Source organism: Hippocampus guttulatus, chromosome 17 (genome assembly GCF_054856545.1).
Source record: "Hippocampus guttulatus isolate MCC_2025c chromosome 17, RoL_Hgut_1.0, whole genome shotgun sequence".
Lineage (NCBI taxonomy): Eukaryota > Metazoa > Chordata > Actinopteri > Syngnathiformes > Syngnathidae > Hippocampus > Hippocampus guttulatus.
In genome coordinates this window covers 2,690,971-2,712,540 of record NC_141277.1, presented here as the reverse complement: position 1 = coordinate 2,712,540, position 21,570 = coordinate 2,690,971, and the positions used below count along the sequence as shown (strand labels likewise).

The 21,570-nt window shown below is 43.5% G+C and overlaps 1 protein-coding gene across 1 annotated transcript in view; it reads right to left on the bottom strand.

Annotated features, from left to right (window-relative positions):
* Nucleotides 1-4,727: 4,727 nt before the first annotated feature.
* Nucleotides 4,728-21,570, bottom strand: part of pappaa (pregnancy-associated plasma protein A, pappalysin 1a) — a 76,516-nt gene continuing 59,673 nt past the window's right edge. The window contains exons 20-22 of the mRNA XM_086135331.1: nucleotides 18,356-18,427; nucleotides 17,637-17,735; nucleotides 4,728-8,973 (exon numbers count right to left, since the gene is read on the bottom strand). Coding sequence (XP_085991457.1) covers nucleotides 8,869-8,973; nucleotides 17,637-17,735; nucleotides 18,356-18,427 — 276 coding nt within the window. The 3' untranslated portion in view covers nucleotides 4,728-8,868. The remainder of the gene's footprint in view (nucleotides 8,974-17,636; nucleotides 17,736-18,355; nucleotides 18,428-21,570) is intronic.

Here is a 21,570-nt window from a genome sequence, read left to right as displayed (position 1 = left end):
TCGTTTTTTTCGGGCATAAAACGCCTTACTATACTATGTCGTTTTTTTGGGTTAAAAACGCCTTACTATACATGGTCGTTTTTTTCGGCAAAAAACGCCTTACTATACATGGTCGTTTTTTTCGGCAAAAAATGCCTGACTATACATGGTCGTTTTTTTCGCAAAAACGCCTTACTATACATGGTCGTTTTTTTCAGCTAAAAACGCCTTACTATATATGGTCGTTTTTTTCAACTAAAAACGCCTTACTATACATGGTCGTTTTTTTCGGCAAAAAACGCCTTACTATACATGGTCGTTTTTTTCAGCTCAAAAACGCCTTACTATACTATGTCGTTTTTTTCGGGCATAAAACGCCTTACTATACTGTCGTTTTTTTCGGCTAAAACGCCTTACTATACATGGTCGTTTTTTTCGGCAAAAAACTCTTACTATACACGGTCGTTTTTTTTCGGAAAAAAAGCCTTACTATACATGGTCGTTTTTTACGGCCCAAAAACGCCTTACTATACTATGTCATTTTTTTCGGGCCAAAAACGCCTTACTATACTATGTCGTTTTTTTCGGCTCAAAAACGCCTTACTATACTATGTCCTTTTTTACGGCCCAAAAACGCCTTACTATACTATGTCGTTTTTTTCGGGCATAAAACGCCTTACTATACTGTCGTTTTTTTCGGCTAAAAACGCCTTACTATACATGGTCGTTTTTTTCGGCAAAAAACGCCTTACTATACATGGTCGTTTTTTTCGGAAAAAAAGCCTTACTATACATGGTCGTTTTTTTCGGCAAAAAACATCTTACTATACATGGTCGTTTTTTTCAGCTAAAAACGCCTTACTATACTATGACGTTTTTTTCGGCTCAAAAATGCCTTACTATACTATGTCGTTTTCTATGGCCCAAAAACGCCTTACTATACTTGTCGCTTTTTTTCGGCTCAAAAACGCCTTACTATACTATGTCGTTTTTTTTTCGGCTCAAAAACGCCTTACTATACTATGTCCTTTTTTACGGCCCAAAAACGCCTTACTATACTATGTCGTTTTTTTCGGGCATAAAACGCCTTACTATACTGTCGTTTTTTTTCGGCTAAAAACGCCTTACTATACATGGTCGTTTTTTTCGGCAAAAAACGCCTTACTATACATGGTCGTTTTTTTCGGAAAAAAAGCCTTACTATACATGGTCGTTTTTTTCGGCAAAAAACATCTTACTATACATGGTCGTTTTTTTCAGCTAAAAACGCCTTACTATACAAAAAAGACTTCAATAAGCCTTACTTATCATGTTGGTCAAAGAAAAAAGGGATATGGTTGCAACTTCTGGGGAGTGAACACCCAACTGCTAGTTTGGGACATGGTTTCTCTACCCCTGAGCCACACCACCACATAACTTCTTGTTTGTTTTGTGTTGTCTTCAATAAAGCTGCAAATAGTAGTGACCTTTTTGCAAACACTGGGAATCGAACACCAAACCACTGGATTTGGGACTTCAGCTTTCTACCACTGAGCTAACCCACCACAATGAACCTTTGAGTTGTTTTGGGTTTTTCATCAAATAAGTTGTATTTGGCGGTTAAAGAGTAGACATTGTTGCAACACCCAGGGATCGAACACTCAACCTCTGGTGTGTCACTCCATCACCCTACCACTGAGCCAAAGCACCACATAGAGCAATGGAGTTGTGTTTTTTTATTAATCATGGTCGTTTCTTTTGGCGAAAGTGACTGACATGGTCCTTTTTTTTCACCTAAAAACGACTTACTGTACATGGTCGTTTTTTTTAGCTAAAAATGTTGTCCAAAAATGCCTTACTATACATGATCATTTTTTTTCATCCAAAAAGGCCTTACTATACATGGTCGTTTTTTTTCGGGCATAAAACGCCTTACTATACTATGTCGTTTTTTTCGGCTCAAAAACGCCTTACTATACTATGTCGGGGGTTTTTCGGCTCAAAACGCCTTACTATCCATAGTCGTTTTTTTGGTTTAAAAAAAACGCCTTACTTTCCTATGTCACACTCTGAAAATAACATTTCATAACATCCTTTTTTTACACAAATTTTACATCAATTTTACAATTGAAAGCAAATGTGTTTTGAGAATAACCACCCATTAACCACCTCACTTTAACCAGTGTTTTATTTCTACACAATGACAGCGAAAAAAGAAAAAAATATGATACTCATCTTTATGACTCTTTCTTATGAAAATATAGTACATTTCCGACGTTTTTTTTTTTTTTGCCATGTACCAGAGCACCAAAAAAAAGGAGATAATTGCAACTGTGAAGAAAACAAGGACAAACATCCACAGAAAACAAAAAGTCCAACGGGTTGTATATGTGCCTGACAAAGTGCATACTGTAAAAAAAAAAAAAAAAACAAAGAGCGAGGAAGCCATCGGAGGGGCGACCGATGGCCTCCTTTACAGTGTTGGTGGAGACCCAAAGGCAGATCTGACTCATACAGTCCAAAGTGAGGGCAAAGAAATGGTTCAAAGTTACTGGCTGGTGCCTGAAACAAACATTTAAATTCATCATCATCATCATTATCATAATTCATTAAAAAAAAAAAAAGCAACCAAGTTGCTACTTGAGGTTCCATTCCGGGTTCCATTCATTTGGACGACAAATAAATATGACTCACTGGATATAATTTATGGTCTCGAGAGCTGACAACAGTACTTCCACAGAGCCATGATGGACAAATCAATGCCAACTGCGAGCCGGCAATGCAAAGCATCATTTGTTTCTCACTAGATTTTGCGGGTGACACTTTTGACACAACATACAACATATTTTTGTATGATAGGATAAAAATCCATCCAAGAGTTACTCCCAAACAGTTAGTACATTGTATGTTTTTTGTTTTGTTTTTTTTTGTTTTTGTTTTTTGCAAATACAATCATCATATAATATTACTATTTACATCTTAAAATATATTTGTTGAGCAATCGGGTACGAAACATTGCAGTAATACCACTAGATATCCACGTAATATGCAAATACACTCGTCTCTCTCTTGCTCTCTCTCTCTCTCTCTCTCTCTCTCTATATATATATATATACTTTAAAGTAAAAAATAAACAAAAGGACAAGTCACCTTGATTGAGGGAGACAAAAAGTGGACTAAATCTACAACCAGAGGCCTGCGAGCGGTACTTCATGTCTTACAATACACAAATAAAAAAAATGTCTTCAATAAGATGGCACATTAGTATTTGAGGATATGAGGGACTTCAAACACTCGACTTCTTTGTCGTAGTTTACGCTTGGTGAGAAAGCGCCCAAAAAAAAAAAAAAAAAAGTTGTTAAATTCAAAACAACATGGCAACTGTTGATTTAAATGGAGCGATATCAAAGCCTGTCAGGGGAGCGAGCGCGACTCCAAACATATTAGTGGATGTGATAAGCCAGGCGCTCGGCCAAGGAGAAGTGTGTTCCTTCAGCCGGCACTTCAAACACCTCTTGAAGTTGCCCAAACTTCCTCTCTCCTTTTTTTACGGAGGGCCCCGCTCCACACTGGCCGCACTGTGCCGCCCAAGCTGACAGTGACAGATGAGGCAGTGTGTCAAAGGAATAGCAGGCGAGCAGGGTGGGGGCCGGAGCAGGGGGGGGTGTCGACCTGTTGGAAGGGGGCCGGCCGCCTTAACCCTTCCCCCCACTCCATCCCTGCCCTCCCCTCGGGAGAAAACCGGACTCAGTGGCCCCTGCGGCTTAGGTGTCGCGTTGCCAGTCCAACGCTGGCCGCCGCCGCCGTGGGGGCATCGGGGTCCGGCCCCTGTGAGTACACATTTTCACACCTGGCCAAATAGCTGCCCAGGCCAGGAAAAGCAGCCCACCCATCACACACCTTTTTAATCTGCATCCAACAAACACCCTGACACCCTGCAGCACACGCTCAGAAAAGTACTTTTGTTCTGCCGTTTAGGGGGTCACTCAAAAGCTCCCTCCTGTTATGTTATGGGTCACGTGGACCAACATGAAAATCGGTCAAAAAAACTAAAACAACAATTTGCATAAACGTATTCCGCTGGCTATATGTTCTCCATAGTTGAGAAAAAAAGGTCACAGTCACCCATAAAACAAACAACAGAAGGGTTAAAGACTGGGAATGCATTTATGATTATTAATATTTTTGGGGGTCAAAAAACATTTTTTAGAGCCTGATAAAAATACATCCAATGCCAGTCATTTTGATACAAGACAGTTGTTATGCCACGATACACTTGAATCTTTCCTCACAGGCAAACAAAAGAGAGTTTAAAAAAAAAATCATTTAAAACCGAGAAAGAGCAGTGTCAGGTTTTTTTTTTTTAAACACTTGAGGGTTTAAAAAAATGGGTGCGTTTGTGTTTGAGCACAGAGGAGTTTGCCAGATTACAATGAGAATGATGAATGAACAATGTCAAAAATAACTTACAGGGACATTAAATATAACTTAAAAAAGTATAACACTCTCAATAAATAGTTCTACTATGTACACCATTGATATGAGAAGCAAAAAAAAAACATCAATAAAATTTCTCTCTCTCTCTCTCTCTCTCTTTATATATATATATATATATATATTGAAGCAGCAAACATTACAGGCATGAGGTACAGTGAGGGATCCTGTGATGACGACAGTATGGAGGTGATGTTCCTTCTTTGTGTGAAGCGCTCGGTGGGCTACGGCTTTACGGGGTTGGGGGGGGGGGGGGGGGGGGGGGGGGGGGGGGCTTCTCCAAAAGAAAAGCCACTTTGGGAGCCGGGCGTGGACTCACAAGCTCATTGTGAGCCCAAACAACAGAATGCTCCATTCGAATGGAGCTTAGTGGTGGATGTTGAACGTGCGTTCATCAGCGCGGAGAAGCGTGCCTGAGCCCCGCCCCCACGCGACCGCTTCCAGTTCGATGGCTAACAGCCGCAACAAGAGGAATAGTCTAACATTGTGTACCGGTAATAATATCAAGATAATACATGTCGTCTGACAAATGCAAGCTTTTTTTTTTTTTTTGCTTGTTTGTTTTTCAAACAGCCTGACAATCATTCAAAAATAACAATTAGGATGTCTTCATTTAGGTTTTCCTTCCCTTTACACTTTGAATTTCTCAGCCAAAATGTACAGCTTTTAAAAAAATAAAATACAAATCAAGGCAAAAGACAAATAATGTGCAGTTCAGTCAGTTGTGATACGTCGATGGATGAAATGTACAGTGTAACCTCCAATGTCGACGAAACCAAAAAGTTGCACGAAATGTCAAGACTTTGGGAAATGTCACAAGACTTCAGCTCAGTGAGCATCGAATGGCCTGGGTGTGGAAAAACTTTTTTTTTTTCCAATCAGGGTGTGTTTTAGCTTTTATAAAGCCCCCAGGGAGCTGTACGAAATATATAAAAATTGAGGATGCAATGGGCCGTATTAATCACACCACATCTAAGGAGGTCCTTTTGCATTCTCTTTTTTGTTTGGTTACACAGAAGCATTACGACACAAGATGACAGCTGTCGAACAGAAAATGGAACTTACAGCGATGGAACAGAAGTAACGCACATGCCTTCACCATGGCTGCTGGGCATAATTTGGCAAAAAGAAAAAAAATGTCCCTTCGTGTTTCCTGAAGGCGATCGTTTGGCAACGGAACAGGAGGTAAAATTGTTTGGAATGGTTTGCGTTCGACCTTGGAGGCTCCACTGGATATATGAAACCCTCGTTGGAAATATGTCAAGTTGAGGAAGAGGTAAGGGACAAGGTCATGTCAAAGCAACGCACGGGGAGCAAACGCAGCAAATATCAGAACAGGTTGTCTGAGATCACCATTTGGACAATAGCAGCTTCTAGACAAGTTTGATCTGAAACACATACTTTTCTTGTTCTTTTTTTTCTTCTTGCATGGCAACTTAAAAAGTGCAGTAACTGAGGTCATTGTGACAAACTAATTGAATATGACATTTGGTGAAAATCAAATACACAAAAAAGAGAATGTTCCCCTCCATTGAGAAGCAATATTTACACAATATTCATTTGTATATATATTTTTTTCTATTTTTGTTTTGTGTGGGTGGAAAATAATAATACCTCACGACCGGGGTGTCGTTTTTTGTCTTTGTACGATGCCAACGGGCTTCCATTGCCACCTGCCTGTTTGTGTGCGACGGATGATTCCTGACTAATCAAAGATGGCGAGGAATGCGATAGCATCCGTACGTCGAGTCCAATGAATGGCAAGTCAGAATCACGCCGTGACCGTAACCTAATCGAAGCAGCAAAACGTGGGCTAAAGTAAGCCAAGCAGAAGCAGCAGCACTTTTTTGTGTGCTTGTGTGCACGTGTGTATGTGTGAGTGTGTCATGAAACACCGGAACAGAATGAGGTTAATTCACCCTTTCGCTAAGCCAGGCCAATCACAGAGAGGAACATAAATCCGGGTTTATTACTGCTTTTTTTACGTTGCGGGTTAAAGTGACCAGTTAGAGAAATAAAATATTCAAGTGTAGTCGTTTTTAGGGATAATAATAATAATAATACATTTCATTTATGGTACACTTCTGCAACGTAATCGTTGCTAATGGAGTTGATCATGAGATGCAAACAATTTTTGTTTTCATTTCTGACAAATGCCCTGGGTCAATGTGACCCAGAAACATTATTGCTGTTCCTGAGAAACAAACATTAACCTGAAAAAGGGTCACCATGAAACACATTGTAAGTCGATTTGTTTTGTTTGTTTTTGTTCATTTCCCAAAAACAACAACAAAAAAGACTGCATCATCATGTCATGTTTGGACAAAGCAGAGAGGTGACCTGGAATCACCATCTGCGGCATTAGCCAGTTTAGCCAGTGAGATTTAAATGTCTTTTTTGTTTTTTGCTTTTTTTTTCTTCCAAAAACTGCGACTGTAGACATCGGAAGCGCCGTGCCGTGTTGGTTCCGGAAGCTTAGCAGAATGAACCAACAGGAGGGGTGGCAGAAGGGGCAAGGCAGGGCTTAGCGAAAGGTCAATTGGTGCGGAAGCGGTTCGGCAAAAATAAAATGTGACAAATGACTACAGCCGAAAAATGCGATTCAATCACCCAGCAGAGGATCAGAATGTGGCGATTTTTTCTTTTAAATGGAAAATATTGTCGATATTTGTGTCCATTTGTTTTTCTATCACCGAATGTACTTTTTGTGCATTGTTTTCCTCAAGCCATTTTACGAGATGTCTAAACCATGGATGGGCAACTCGCAGTGGCCCGCAAATGCACTACGAGTGGCCACTGATTAATTTTCAAAAAGCTGCCTAAACTCCAGCATCAGACATTTGTTTTCCACAAAAAAAAAGAGAACAAAAATGCTTCCAACAAAGGGAACAAAATTTGCCAATATGCAAATCCATGTGTGCCCAACTGCAAATATGCAGCGGTGAACTGTAGTTTCAAGTTGTAATATCACCAGTTACCACTAGATGGAAGACACGATCTAATTCTGCTTCCACTGCAACTGGTCTTGTCTCGTTACTGCCACAAACTCCATGAGTAGACTTTTAGAATTTCTTGCGGACTTCAAATGATATGCAGGACAATTCTATTACAAATTAAGAGTCAGATCACTTTTGTGGGGAACAAAAAAAAAAAAAGATGTTTTCTTGTTCGGCAGTTTTCTATGAGAACCCTTTGCACTGGATAAAAACCTACTATATGCGGTTATTTTGTTTTTTACTTCAAGCCCATTGTTGTCGGCTTCGGAACGTATGAACGTATTTTGCGTATATTTAATATCACCTTTAGGGTCATATTTTGGTGAGGAAGCACTGATGAAAAATCGTGCCCCTTAAGTTGCCCATCCCTGGTCTAAATGTGACGCTATCATAACGCTTCCATTCTGACAATGAGCTGACATTGTGACGCTATTTTTATTTTATTTTTTACAAAGTTTTAAAGCATTCCCCGTGAACATGCAAGTGTGAGCCAACCGCAGATAAAAGCCGTAAACCGCTCCTTGAGGATTTAACAACGCAAATATGTCGAGTCGCAGCGGAGCAGTAGCAGAGGCTGCACTGACGTTGTTTTCATTACACGCTCTGAAAATTGCTTAAACAACCAAAAAAAAAAAAAAAGACCTTGCATGGGAATATTGTTTCTGCGGTTCGGTTGCAGAGCCATTACTTGATAGTTTCTCTGACGATTTGTTTATTTCATCTTGGTTATTGTGTGCGGAATCTGCGGAGTGTAAATAGGACAATATTGTTCCCCACCAAGCAGATGTGCCGGTGAAGAAACACATGACTGAAATTAAAACAGATACAGAATGTCTGACCGCTCGTTCCAAAACCTCACATCTTCAAAACGTGTCTGAGAAACACGTGTCTTCATTTCCTTCATATTGAATAAATATTGATCCCTCAACCACTCACACACGCACGCACACACACACAGGCGCACGCGCACCCCCCCCCCCTTTCCCCCACATAAAACTTGCACAATTGCTTTCATCGTGTAATTGTCGAGTTACGGCACTAAACTAGACACTGAACAAAAGGCATGCTACAGTACCTCGGCCTGCCAGGGTTTTTGTTTTCTTTTTCTTATAATGGCCATGTTGCTTCATGATGATGATGATACAGTGAGACTCATCTACCTTTTAGTCGAGGGGATGAAGGTTTCAGTGGCGTCTCGTGAGTCCTTTCGTCTGTTCTCGATCTTTTCATGATGTGGAGGCAGAGGGGTTGCGAGGATGGAGAGGTATGCCTGTTAAAGCAGCATGTGCAGGAAAATGGAAGATGACGATCCAGGTGGGCGCGGGGCTAAGCGCCGCGCGGCCACGATGGGTGCAGTGTTGCAGCAAAGGGTCTTGGGACGTTGAACAGAGGCCCCTCTCTCATCCTCCCATTGCTTCCGTCACCCCAGAGAATGGACCTTATCTTCCCTTTTGTTCTCTGCGGCGTTTGGATCCCGACAGGAGCACTCGTTCCGGATGTTACAGGACATGGGGAATGGAATCACCTGAGCAGGAGAGGGAAAAAAACCAACAACAACAGAACACTTCAATTCATGTCATTCGTTGTTCATCATCACTTTTGGAACACTTTTTATTCTTAACTGCGCGGTATCGATTGGCCTCAGCTGCAGCCAGTCGTTTTTTTCACCAAACCGCAAAAATACGGATTGCAGCGATCGCAGCAAGCAAAACGTCCTTTCATGTTTGTTAAAGAGACAGATCGTATCCACAAAATGAAACCAATCGCTGCGGGACAGTGAGGGGAGGTTAGCGTATCTGCCTCACAGTTGGGAGCTTTGGGTTTTGAATGTGGAAATGTGTGTCGAGTTCTTCTTTGGCTTCCGTGGAATTTCCTCTGGGCGCTCTTTACGACATTTCGAAAACGTGCACGTTAGGTTGAAGATGAATTTCCGTATGAAAAGCTGTTTGTCTATACGTGCTCTGCAACCGGCTGGCGACCCCGTGGTGTGTCGCGCTCTTTGCCCCAAATCAGCTGGGATAAGTGCCAGCCCACAGACGACACTGATAGAGCAATGACAAGCATGACAGAAAAAGGACGGGTGGACGCATGTCACCGTACTTCAATAACATCTTCATTGAAGAGAATCGAATCGTAGGATCAGTAAGTAGCCTTCACTCAAGGCGCTCGACGTCACCGCATAAAACACAGAGAATGTCTCAGCTGCCACATTGTCGGCCAGCCTCTCTTCAGCTGTTTGGGTATACAAAGTGTGTCCCTATTCTTCTCATCCAAACCGGGAAATGTGGTCCGAGTCATGCAAAGGCAAACTGCAGACCGAGGGCACGTCAAACAAAACCAAAAAAAAAAAAAAAAAGTGACTTATCAGCTCAATCTGTGCGGGTCTGCTGCCAGCATCGCTTTTGGTTATCAGAGGATAAGTGGATGTGAACTTTTTTTGTACAATGGTTCCCAGTATGCAATGCAGACATTAAAATAAGACTAATCCAGCCTGACATACGGCAGACGTTAGGGTGGTTTTTAGTGCAGGTGTCATTAATGAAAGTTGACTGGCCGCTCCATTCGGCGAGTTGAAAATGTATACGTGCATTTTCCGAACCGCTTCTCCTAGTGTGGCGGGCGTTCTGGAGTCGATCTCAACTGTCCTGGAGTGGTAGGCGGGGTACACCCTGAACGGGTTACCAGCCACTCACAGGGCACACGTAGCCAAGCAACCATTCGCAATCGCACCGAGAGACAATTTGGAGCGTTCAATTAACCTGTCGTGCATCTTTTTGCAATGTGGGAGGGCATCGGACTACCCGGAGAAAACCCACACAAGCAAGCAGTGAACATGAAACTTGGGCCGTCGTATCAAATTATAAGTGTATAAAATTAGACCCTGAACAAATTTTAGATGTTTTGCTTTACATTCCATCCTAAATTGTACGTAATTCTCATGAGAACGAGACTCGTGTAATATCGTCAAAATAAATGTCCGCACTTGGCCGCTGAGCCCAACCTGGGTGACTAAATGTTGCACCTTATTTTGGATTGACAATCAATCGAACCTCGGTAGTAACTCGTGAAAGAGACAACGTGAGTGCGTGCTGGACTCTCTTTAAAATGGCGCATAAGAGAAGTCGTTTGTGCGTCCGGGCTGCTCTTCATGTGAGGGCCAGGTGGACGGAGTGGGCAGTGCTTGGACCCGCCTAAGAAAACGACGTCCGCATGGGACGATTTTTACAAGACCGGGGGGCGGATTCACATCAGAAACAGCTGTCAACGGTGTGATGTGTGTTCTCGTAGGAGGCCAAGTTTAGTTACGTACTTTCTAGCTTTGGTTTATCTTTCGGCTCCTTCTCACAACTCACTCCCCACTCCCTAACGTCACCTCGCTTTCCACCCAAGGCTAATCTGCCATCCAGAGTTTACCGCTGTATCTATTGAATGATCGTGGGTGGCAAAATTGAACTGTTTTCCTTTGACCTTGACCCGAATGGTGGCGGGGGCCAACTGCCACATCTGGCCTTTGCTTAAGGCTCGCTCTTCAGGGTGGCTGGGAAATGGCTGGCTGGCCTTGCGGGCCCGGGGCCCCACATCCCAGGGCTAGAGGGAGGCCTGGGCTAGGGGACACCCAGTTAGTGCTACATGAAAGAAATTCTGGTGGTTGTTGACCTTGTCAGAGCCTCATCCCTCCATTTCTGCTCCGGGTCAAAATAACACAATGTCCCTCTCATTTCGGTTCCCTACATATGTGTCAGTCAATGCTGGGAGGGTGGAAGGTATGTAAGGCTGGTGTCGTACTCCAACTGGACTGGACTTTCTCAAAGGCGGCTTTAGGCTGACTGATTCGTTTGCAGTTATTCCGACACAAACGCCGTTTCAAGTGCGAGGCAAGGACACCGTGTCACGGGCGCCGATCCAACACAAGCAACCGCCACAGTCACAATACATTTCCAGGTGTGCAGATAGCGTCCAAGAGCATTTGCGTGCACCCTGCAAATGTACGTCACGCACAACAAAACAAAACACGCCGAGTCGAAGCACTCGACAGATGGCTTTCTCCGCTGATGGATGACAAACAACTGCCGATCAGTCGCAGGGCGATAGTATGTGTACGATCTAATTCAACGCTAGCTGCATAAAAGTGTTCACCGTTATCCCTAGGTAGTAAGTAGTAAGTTTGTCTTTATTTTTTTTTGTAACCCTTTCATGCACCCTGTAACCTGATAACATGATAAGATGTCCACTGTAGTAACCGCTGTCCCTGAAAGGGTTATTCTTATTTTCGAAAAATGTGGCATGAGATCATTCAGGAAATGCGCTAGAGAAGTGATTTTTTACGGGTTTTACGGGAAATATTACTTGGTTTTGGCTGGAAGTATGTAATAAATAAATAAATAAAAATAAACGGCTGAAGCAATTCCCTCCAAAACGTATCTGGCAGACTCAGGCGGTCTACCACTTGGACTGATCGCCAGTCAATCAGCAAGGAAAATGCAAACGGGAGCTGCACAAATATTAAGTTATGTGAACCCCTGCACAAGCCACACGGCACAATCTCTCCATTTTTCTCGACTGCTGGAGAAAGTCCAACCCACTTAGGGCAGGAGGTGGACTAAACTCTTGACTGACCACCAGCTTACTCGCAAGGTGACTGACTGTACAAGGGGCATCGAGTGTGAACTGATTCGATGGCAGCTCCGTGAAAGTTAGCTCTGCAATGACCTGATGTACTCTGATTACCGGTACTTGGTTATGTTTGGAATTGGAAACGACACAAAAACGACACTATTGCTTCTCTACCTGCAGTTGAGACTTAAAATAAACACTACTACCGAGCAGGTTCATTGATGTATAAGTGTCATTGTTGCATTAACTTAGCATTTGAGGATACAAATGGCTAAAATAAATACTCGAGGCACTCGAGGAAGGGACTTGGGCACCCCTGGACGAGACACGACGCGTCTCCACTTAGCAGCAAAAGGCCTCAGTCTTCTCTGGGATTCAATTTTCCTCATCGTAGTTTATGGTCACGTTTATGAGAACAGAGGAGATTCCCAATGGCTTTTATTGTTGCTTCTCTAGTCGTGTTTGTTTTTATCCTGTTCCGAGCGATGCCTTCGGTGAGGCACTGTTTTTGCAGTTGCCAGCTGTACTGTTTTGAAGTTGAAAAATCGAGCGGCCCACACCGAGGCAAGTGGAGTCAAGTAGAACGAAGTTGGTACCGCACAGGGGAAAATGGGATCAGAATTTCAGCACATTGCATGCGACAAACACTTATAAAGAGGGAGCGAATTGTAAATCCTCCAATGTATTAAGATGTACAAATGGTAGCCTCTAAGCAAAAAAACAAAAACAAACCAACAGCAAACAAAAATCACATAACCCTGTTTGACTACGTAAGTGCGTGCACTTAACATCACCAAACTGCCAAATTCGCGAAGAAACAGTGGGGAGTGTGTCCTCACTGGTGTGCAACTCCCTTTGCTCAGCTGTGGAGAACCCCCCCCCCCCCAATCCCCCCTTCACATTATCTCTAAGTCCCGTCCTACTTAAACGCCCTCAACCACCAGAGCTGGCATTTGAGTTCGTTATGGCGAGATGCTGTTTATTCAATTGTTGGCAATTACAGGGGATTGCGGTAGCTGGGCAAAAAAAAAAAAAAAAAAAGACGAGAAGGTAGGAAAGTAACCCTGGCTACCATTGACGAAAACACAACTACTGAATACTTTGTGCGGCTGTGCTGACCTCAGACACTTACCGAGTGAACATATTGAAGACATACAAAGGCAGATTTTTTTTTTCTCCATTTTTTTTTTCTACTTCAAATGCACACAACGTCATCATCATCTGTGCCTGAAACTTCAGAAGTATGCAACGGTTTAAAATGAGTATCTGCGAGCAGAGCGCAAGAGCGAAAGCGAGGTGGTCAGTGCTGGCAATGGCGGCCCATCAGCTTTGGACACAAACATCAGTCATGACACATTACAAATCGCGTATTGAGCCTTCCCGTGCCAGACGGAGAGCTGTAAACAGCGCTGAGAGACTGGGAGGCAACTCAAGAGCCGACCACCAAAGCAGATAGAAAAACATATAGTCTCATTTAGCAAAAGTTGTTTTAGAGAGGCCAAGCCATATAACGATATAATTGCTGCCCTCTCCATACTGCGTCAAGCATCCAAGAAAGGAATTTCTTCCAAAATGGGGATGTGAAGGGAGGGGGTCGCCCACCCCCCAAAAAAAGGAAAGAGGGGAGGGGGCACGCGGGTGTCTGCGCAGGCAACCCTCAAAAGGCATGACTCCATGCGCTTGCCTACACTCATCCTCTCCAAACCGGACTGACAGCTTGCAACTATTAACGCTGGATCCAGAGGTGACCTTACATGCAGCTAGACCTTGGCCCCTCAAAGCTCCTGGGGGTGGAATAATACACAACAAGTCATCCAGAACTCAAAAGGGGGAGTCGGCCATTGTAATCCAATACATGTTTTGTCAAATCCAGGAATATTTCCTCATGATCTGTTAGCTGTCCATACTGAATGTGCGCTGACTAAGAACAATAAATAAAATAAAAAATAAAAAAAAGGAATCAAACGAAGTGGCTTGGACTGAGCCGCACAATAATTTTCCAGCCAATCGCTTTACGGGGGCGTTGGTGCTCTCGCAATGATTCTGCTGGCGACGCGCCTTCTTCCACGTCCTCGAAAAATGTGCTTCAAAGTGAAAAATCAAATGTAAATCGTCATGCGTTACACTGGCCTCTCGGTATACACATCAAAACATTTGATTTGGCTGACTCTCAGTATTTGATTCGGCTGCCACCGTCTGCATTTTCTGATGTTACCACGCAACGCCAGCGAAGGTGCGCTTGGAGGCGGCGGCTCGGTTCTATCTGAAAACGTCTTCAGACCACTTGTTTTCAATGGCTTGTTTCGGACTTTAAATGAGGCGAGCTCAGCTTGAAACCGGTCTTGCCCTGACATTCGGCAGTTTATCCCCCTGTCGCGCTCAGATTGCAAGAGGAAATCGGGGCTGAGCAAGAGTGAAGCAAACAGCTAAAGGCTATGGGCGGGAGCCTGCAGCCTGCAACCGTGCATCCAGCAAACATTTAACAATGCTTGGTCGCAAGGTGAACTGAGAAAATGAACACGCCTGTGTTCTGACATCGGAAAAATGCGGCCTTTTAAAATTGCAGGTTATGTTTTGCAGACCATGAAAATGCTCAACGGCTAGAAAGTTGCTCCCGATTGCAGTGTTTTTATCGGCCAATTGTTCTTCGGATCTTTTCTTTGACTCTGATAGTCAATCGAGCGCCGGCCAGCTCCGTGACATTGTCGTCCCCCTCTGTCCGGCAACGTAATAGAGTTCTCTGCGATCTACTCGACGTAACCTCCATTTGCACTGTAATGCACACCCTTCTGCCTTCTCCTAAAAGTCTCGTATGTATTTTCCCCTCCAAGCGTTGGATGTTTCTCCAGAGAGTGCAGACGCTGGAAGGATCAGCTTGTTTCTCTCAAGCTTGACGGCCTTGGCAACGGTATCTATGGTGGACAAATCTTACCAATAGGTCATTTCCTTTTCCAATTTTCCCTTTGAAGCGCTCTGAACAACAAACCCTACCAGCCTACCATCCATTTCTGAAGAGCGATGAAGGGATCATTGGTGTGCTTTCCGAGACGCCAACATTTGGCTAAATGAATGCGGGGAAAGAAAAAAAAAAAAAAAAGAAGGCGACGACGACTGTTGTGTCCAAACAATGCCAAGGTAGAATGCGTGTGAGAATGATTAGGAAAAGCAGACTGGAGTTGCCATCTTAAATTACTGTGTCAAAATACCGAAAGAAAGTGTTTCGCGCTAACGATAAAATGTATCACTGTGACATATTTGGCCAGCGGCTCAATTATGCATTTTCAAAAAGGGGTTTCATCATTCTTGATATTTTTGGAAACGTCACACAGATGTGATCAATGCTGTCTCCGAACCTTGCTCCCCTTGAAAGGCAATGCCTTGGTCAGTCCGTTGCCAAACACGAAAGAAGCCATCGCGGAGGGGTGGGGGGGAAGACCGCTCGTGATTACGACTTATTTGTGCTTGCCGAAAAAGAATCGTGGACAGGAAGCGGTCGCGAGATGGTGTCCCTTCGGAAAAGCGCAAGATGTTCTTTGTACATCCTAATTCACCACCAGAGGCAATAAAGAGGCTTCCTCGTCGAGCACACAGTGAAATATCCAGGGAGACGCATAGACTGCTGTATAAATGTAGCCAGACATACAGATGGATATGCCAGGAGTACAAGTCCAGGCCCTTGCCAAATTCAGAAGGAGAGGCCAAACCAGAGAAGCAGATGTTGCAGCGCAGAAGCTAAACTACACTTCCAATCGTGCCATTTGCCAACGACTGCTAAGTGCGATCCAGACAAAGCTGGTTGCTACACTCAAGAGTGCGCCTACCACAAGAACCGAGCGCTTTGCCATATGCAGCCAACCGCAAAAACGTTAACAACTGCCTAAATGTCGAGAAAACGTCGAGTGTTTATGAATGCGGGTAATAACATGGACTGCAAAGGAATGTTCACAGGTCTCAATGCTACAACCGCTGCTAAAAACAAAGTCAGTTCACCAGCGACCAGTCAAAACCTTGAATGGATGGTCCCAACATGTGTTCAGGATGATTGGCTCTTTTGAAGAGATCCAAATTTGATATTAGACATTCATTTGTCCCAAAAAGTTCAGTCGACCTCATTCCAGCCAGTGTGAAAGCATTCGCTCGACATGTACTACGTTTTTCTTTGGCTCTTTGCACACCTTATTTTTTTCCCCCTGAAAGGGTTTACGTTGAGATGAGAAGAAGAAAAGAAAAAGAGGAACATTAGCCGGGAAGTACCGTGAAGCGTTTTTCAGTTTGCATGTTCTCCCCCTACTTACGTGGGTTTTCTTCAGCTTCTTTCCACATTCCAGAAACTATGTTAGGTTCATGAAGACTATAAATTGTCCATAGGGGTGAAGACGAGCGGGAACGGCTTTTACTACGTCTACCCTACGATGGGTTAGTGACCGGTCCTTGATACACGCCGCCTCTCGCCAATAGTGACCTAGCGTGAGGCTCCAGCTCACCTGTGACGCTGAGGACAAGCACTGTGTCCAGGATGCAAGGATGAATTGTGGCGCCAAGCAGGACGAAGCAGAAAAGACCAACCAGAAAACCAATTCATGGCTTTCTCAAACAACAGAACTTCTGTGTCATTCACGACGGTCCTGCTTTCAGACTACCGGATAAATATTGTCCGGGCGAGATGTCACACCACTAGTCTGTCACCAACCAGAGCCTGCCCAAATCGGGAAACATTCGTGTTGTCCGACATCGGCTTAACTTCTGTCCAAAGGGCAGTGCTTCAGTGTCATGAGGTTCAAAGATGATCAACAGGAGCCCCGTGAATGACCGAGCGTTGCTTCTGTTCAGTATCCAGAGCAATGTAACTGGTTTCATTCTGGTAGCTCGCTACTTTGACCCGTTCCAACGGAATCGATCGTGGTTGAACTTGGAGTGGAGATCTACGTGGCCTATCACAATTTTTGTGTTTTTTTTTCCCAGCGAGGCCCCTCAACTGGCAGATTGCCTTGTTTAACAGAATATCGTTTGGCCTGGTGTGCTGTCTGTTATCAAATGTTGCAAACGCTTGCAAGACAGCCAATAAAAATACAAAAGGGCAACCGATAAAGTTTAGTTTTAATACGGCGGACGTTGTTGTGCCTTGGACTCATCGGCGAGTTACGCCATGTCTCGCTGCTATGATGTCAAACAATTTACGTAGCTGGTAGCTGACGAGACTCGCGTCATCTCGCCTACACGCCCTGCGGTGGAAATAAGTTGTCAGGATTTACCGTTCCAAACCATACCCAGGGGATGAAAAGTGAACTTTTGTTGCAGACAGGGTATGAACTCAGAGACTTCTTAAAGTGCCAGTATGGTATTGATAATGAGTTTTGGCAACCATCAATAAGACAAAATGACTCCAGAGGGAATCCAGGACGAGGATTTATGGGCATAACAGTTCTCATTTAACATATTGCCTCCAATATATTTTTCTTTCATAAGTACTTTATATTATTTACGGGGGTAAAGACTTGCCAATGGTAACATGTAATCTGAAAAAAAAACAAAAAAGGAAACCGAGTTCATGTGCCGTACAATGGTGCGTCTAACCTTCTTGGTCTTGACAGTGGATTGGCAGCAGTCTCCTCCATCGTAGTTACAGAAGGCTCGGTTGTTTACTGCATCACAGTAGTTGTCTCTCATGAATGGCTGTGTTAAAAAAAAAAAAACATCTTCAGTACTATCATATATGGTTGTGCTAATGATTGTTTCCTGTACGCAATACATGGCCTTTTACATCCTTTTGTCTTTTAATGGGATTTTTTTTTTCACTCTTCTTGGCTCTTATTGGACCAGCATCGTAAATCTGGCCGAGAACGCAATAAACTATTCACGACAGAAAAAGAGTGGAAAAAAAAATATATATATATATATATATCTCCTATGAGGAGATTTATAGGCTTGGCTCAACCCTTTCCACTTGAGTTAACAATCAGGATATCCAATTGGTCTAAAGTGCGCACATCATATAATTCTTGCCTACAGTGGAGGGGGATTCCTTCACATGTGAATGCAACATTTGCAGAGGACAGGCGCTGTTTGATCTGGTGACTTCAGGCTGACCCACAAATAAAGCAAAGGCTTTCAAGGCAGGGGACCACATGGTAATGACTGTCTGGATTGAAGTCAACTACAGTTCACCCAGGGAGGTGGCGTTTGGAGGTAAAATAAAAAAATAATAATTCCAAGAAATCAACAATACAAACAAAGTAACATGATAAATGAGGCTACTTTTTTCTTTTTTTTTTTTTGATAGAGCATTGTCCTACCTCACATCCTTTGAAGCAGTGGAGCAGTTCAGGGTGCGGATACCACTTCAGTCCCATCGTACAGACGATAGTCTGGAAGATATATTATGAAGAAAGGGGTGATCAATTAAGCTGTTAGGAACAGAAAACAAAAAACAGCCACGTTTTTTTTTTTTTTAAATGGATGGATGGATGAACAACTCCACGTCAAGACACGTGTCAGAATGCATGTATATATGCCATTAAGAAGCTATTAAAAGGTTTCCCATGCACTCTTCGTATTCCAGGCTGCCTCTGATTTACAGTGACCCGTGTCTATATCAGAACACCAGTTGAAAACAATCGATTTTCACAAGACAAGAACCAAATAATACAAATGTGTCCGCGTGTGTTTTCAGTCATAAGGGTGGGGTGTCCGGCATGGGGGTTTGAGGTCAAAGAGCTGAGAGCAGAAAAGGGGGAAAACACGCACGGAAAGGTAAAGAGCGCAATGTTCTCAAGTATCTTCACAGAATGTGTGGAATCCCTTCCCACTGCGCTTGTCCTTAAAATGCAGCTCATGGGAGGTTTGCATGGAATGCGTGTGTGCGTCTGTTTGTGTGAGTGCATGCGTGCGTGCGTGCATGTGTGCGTCTACCAGGTGTTGGAAGGAGTCTGTCAATCTTTTTTAAATCAGTCCCACGGCGATAAAATGTCAAATGCAAAGTTAATCTTTGTGTGCGTGTGTGTGTGAGAAATAGCATGCAACTGCCAGTTTAAAAAAAAATAAAAAATCCAGTGATTTCCTCGAACGGATGCCTCCGCTGTAAGAAACACCACACTCACATACACAACTCTCATCGAAAAGAAGAAGAAAAAGGGGTTCCTTGAAGTGTCTGTGATGATCTTTACTCGGCTTGGTGGTAAACACAGGTTCTCAGCCACCGGATTTGCCAAAAAAAATCCAGAAGCAAAATATCAAATGAATTAATCAACTATCTTGAAGGTGCTCTCAACAATTCGACAGAGCCCGCAGAGAAAACATTTTCAATTCCTGTAGAACTGTTGTAAGACGTTTTGGTCAAGCTGAGATGACTGTTCACTTCACCAGGTGCTACTATTTTGGTTCATGGTTCATTCGTTCACAACAGTGTCTGCGAGCGGAGAAAATATCAGATCTCTTTTTGGTTTTTCATGCGTAAATAGGTGGTGCCTTTTCATGTATTTGTCTGAAATGTGCAGGGGGTCTATTTGAGGAAATATGGCATGATAAAATAAAAACATGACTTTTGTCCGAGACGCCTCGCACTCTCTGCTGTTGAGTGAATAAGAGCTCTCAGCCTCCGTGTGAAGACAAATGGAGAATAAATACAAAAGCAGACAGGCACTAAATATTCCACCGGACAGCTTGTACCTCCATGTTCTGATGCATTCGAAGACACCAGTGACGGAAAGCACACTTGTACTCGAGGAACGTCAGCGGATTTACACTTGAATAAACCCTTCAACACTTGGACAAAAAGTTTCATTATGGAAGCTAAATACAAAAAGGAAATACCATTAAGATCTCAAGTGTTGTTATAAGCACAAAAACACTTCCAAAAAAAATGCTACCCTGTTTTCTCAGCGCAGGTCAGAGCACTATAAATCCAACATATCCCGGCGGGATAAAATAACCGCCTCACCTCAAATAACACCCCCAAATAATAACACCCCCCCGTGCGCCTTTATCTAAGAGAATTGACACGGTTTTCCTTTGCGGCGACAAACGAAAGCGATTTGTCATTTTCGGCGCTGTCAGCAAATCGATGCAATGGAGAAAGATGGAAGATGGAAGAGGAGGCGCGTACAGCAGAAGGCGAGGCCAACAGTAGCCACGCCGGGCACCTTAATTCATCGGGGAGCTCAAACTTTTTGCACCTACTGTACTTTCCACTTGTTCTCGTTGCTTTCGCGATGATGTCATCTAGAAAGCCCTCCCCCCTCCCCTCTCGCTCCCTCTCACACTCCTTTCTCCTTTCTCAGCAGGGCCGTAAATCATGATAATCCATGACGGTTGCCTGGCTTCACCCCTCACTATGGATGCGATCCTCACTCGCTCCAAAGCCTCTCGGGGCGCTGATACCACATAAAAATAGATCCCCATCTCAGCGCCACCTTCGACGACGTAATGTCATATAGAAAATGACTAATTCCACTGGAAGCCCGACAAGCTAATTTTGCTGATAAAAGGGAGGGCGGGTGCTCGTGGGGTGAGGGGGGGCCGCAGAGTCGTTAGCCGCATCAGGGAGAGGAGGAGGAGGGATGTCTAAGTGGGTCATAGCGAGAACTCAACTGCTCGAAAGCAATAAATCATCATCGCTTATTAAGGTGGACAACATCCACCTGTAAGTGGAGGGAAAGTAGAACTAGTTGAACGTGCGTTTCGCTGACGTGTATTTCTTTATTTTTTCCCAATGTTCCCAATAGGCAGTTATGACCCTTCTTTCCAAAAAAAAAAAAAAATGTTTTTTTTCACATGCAGTTTTTTTTTCCACAGCAAAAAAATCCATTCCAGTGGTAAAAACTGCTAGAAACAGTCATAAAAATGTCATTTGATTTAACAGACACACACTCAGGCAACGAGAAAATGTAAGAAAACTGTTTTATAGGATTAAAGGTCAAAAAAAGTGGGTTCATGACAAGTGATTTCACTTGTCATGAAGCCACTTTTCTTGGTTACCCCTCAAAATTCTCATCTGGCTTTGACACCATGAGCACTATTTAGCGTCACCCACTTGTCAAGTCTGCCCGCTTCCGATTGGGCCTCTTCTGAATCAATTCACTCGTTGACGTTTGTCAACGTACGACCTGCCCAAAATGGCTGCTTCAAACCAAAATGGCAGACTTATTGTTCAATCTCATTTTGTGCGCCCTGTCTACTTTTTAGTCCCTTTTGCCATCACTGTGGTTGTGTCAGAAAAATACCAAAGGAAAAGCAAAACACACTTGGGAAGTCGATTACATACTCACACTTGTGCGACCGAGCGTCTGTGCAAGTATTACAATTCATAAATAATCGTCCCGCATGAAGAGCAAAATATGTCAAAGTTGACCTTTTGCAAGCGGGGCAACGACGCAACGACGCAACTTTCTGGCACACCACCGCCATCTCTTTACGGGTTTACTTGTACGCAATCCATTGCGGCGCCCTCCAACAGCACAGGCGCGAGTCTCAATTTACCACTGAGCACAAATCATATCAATTACGCACATCC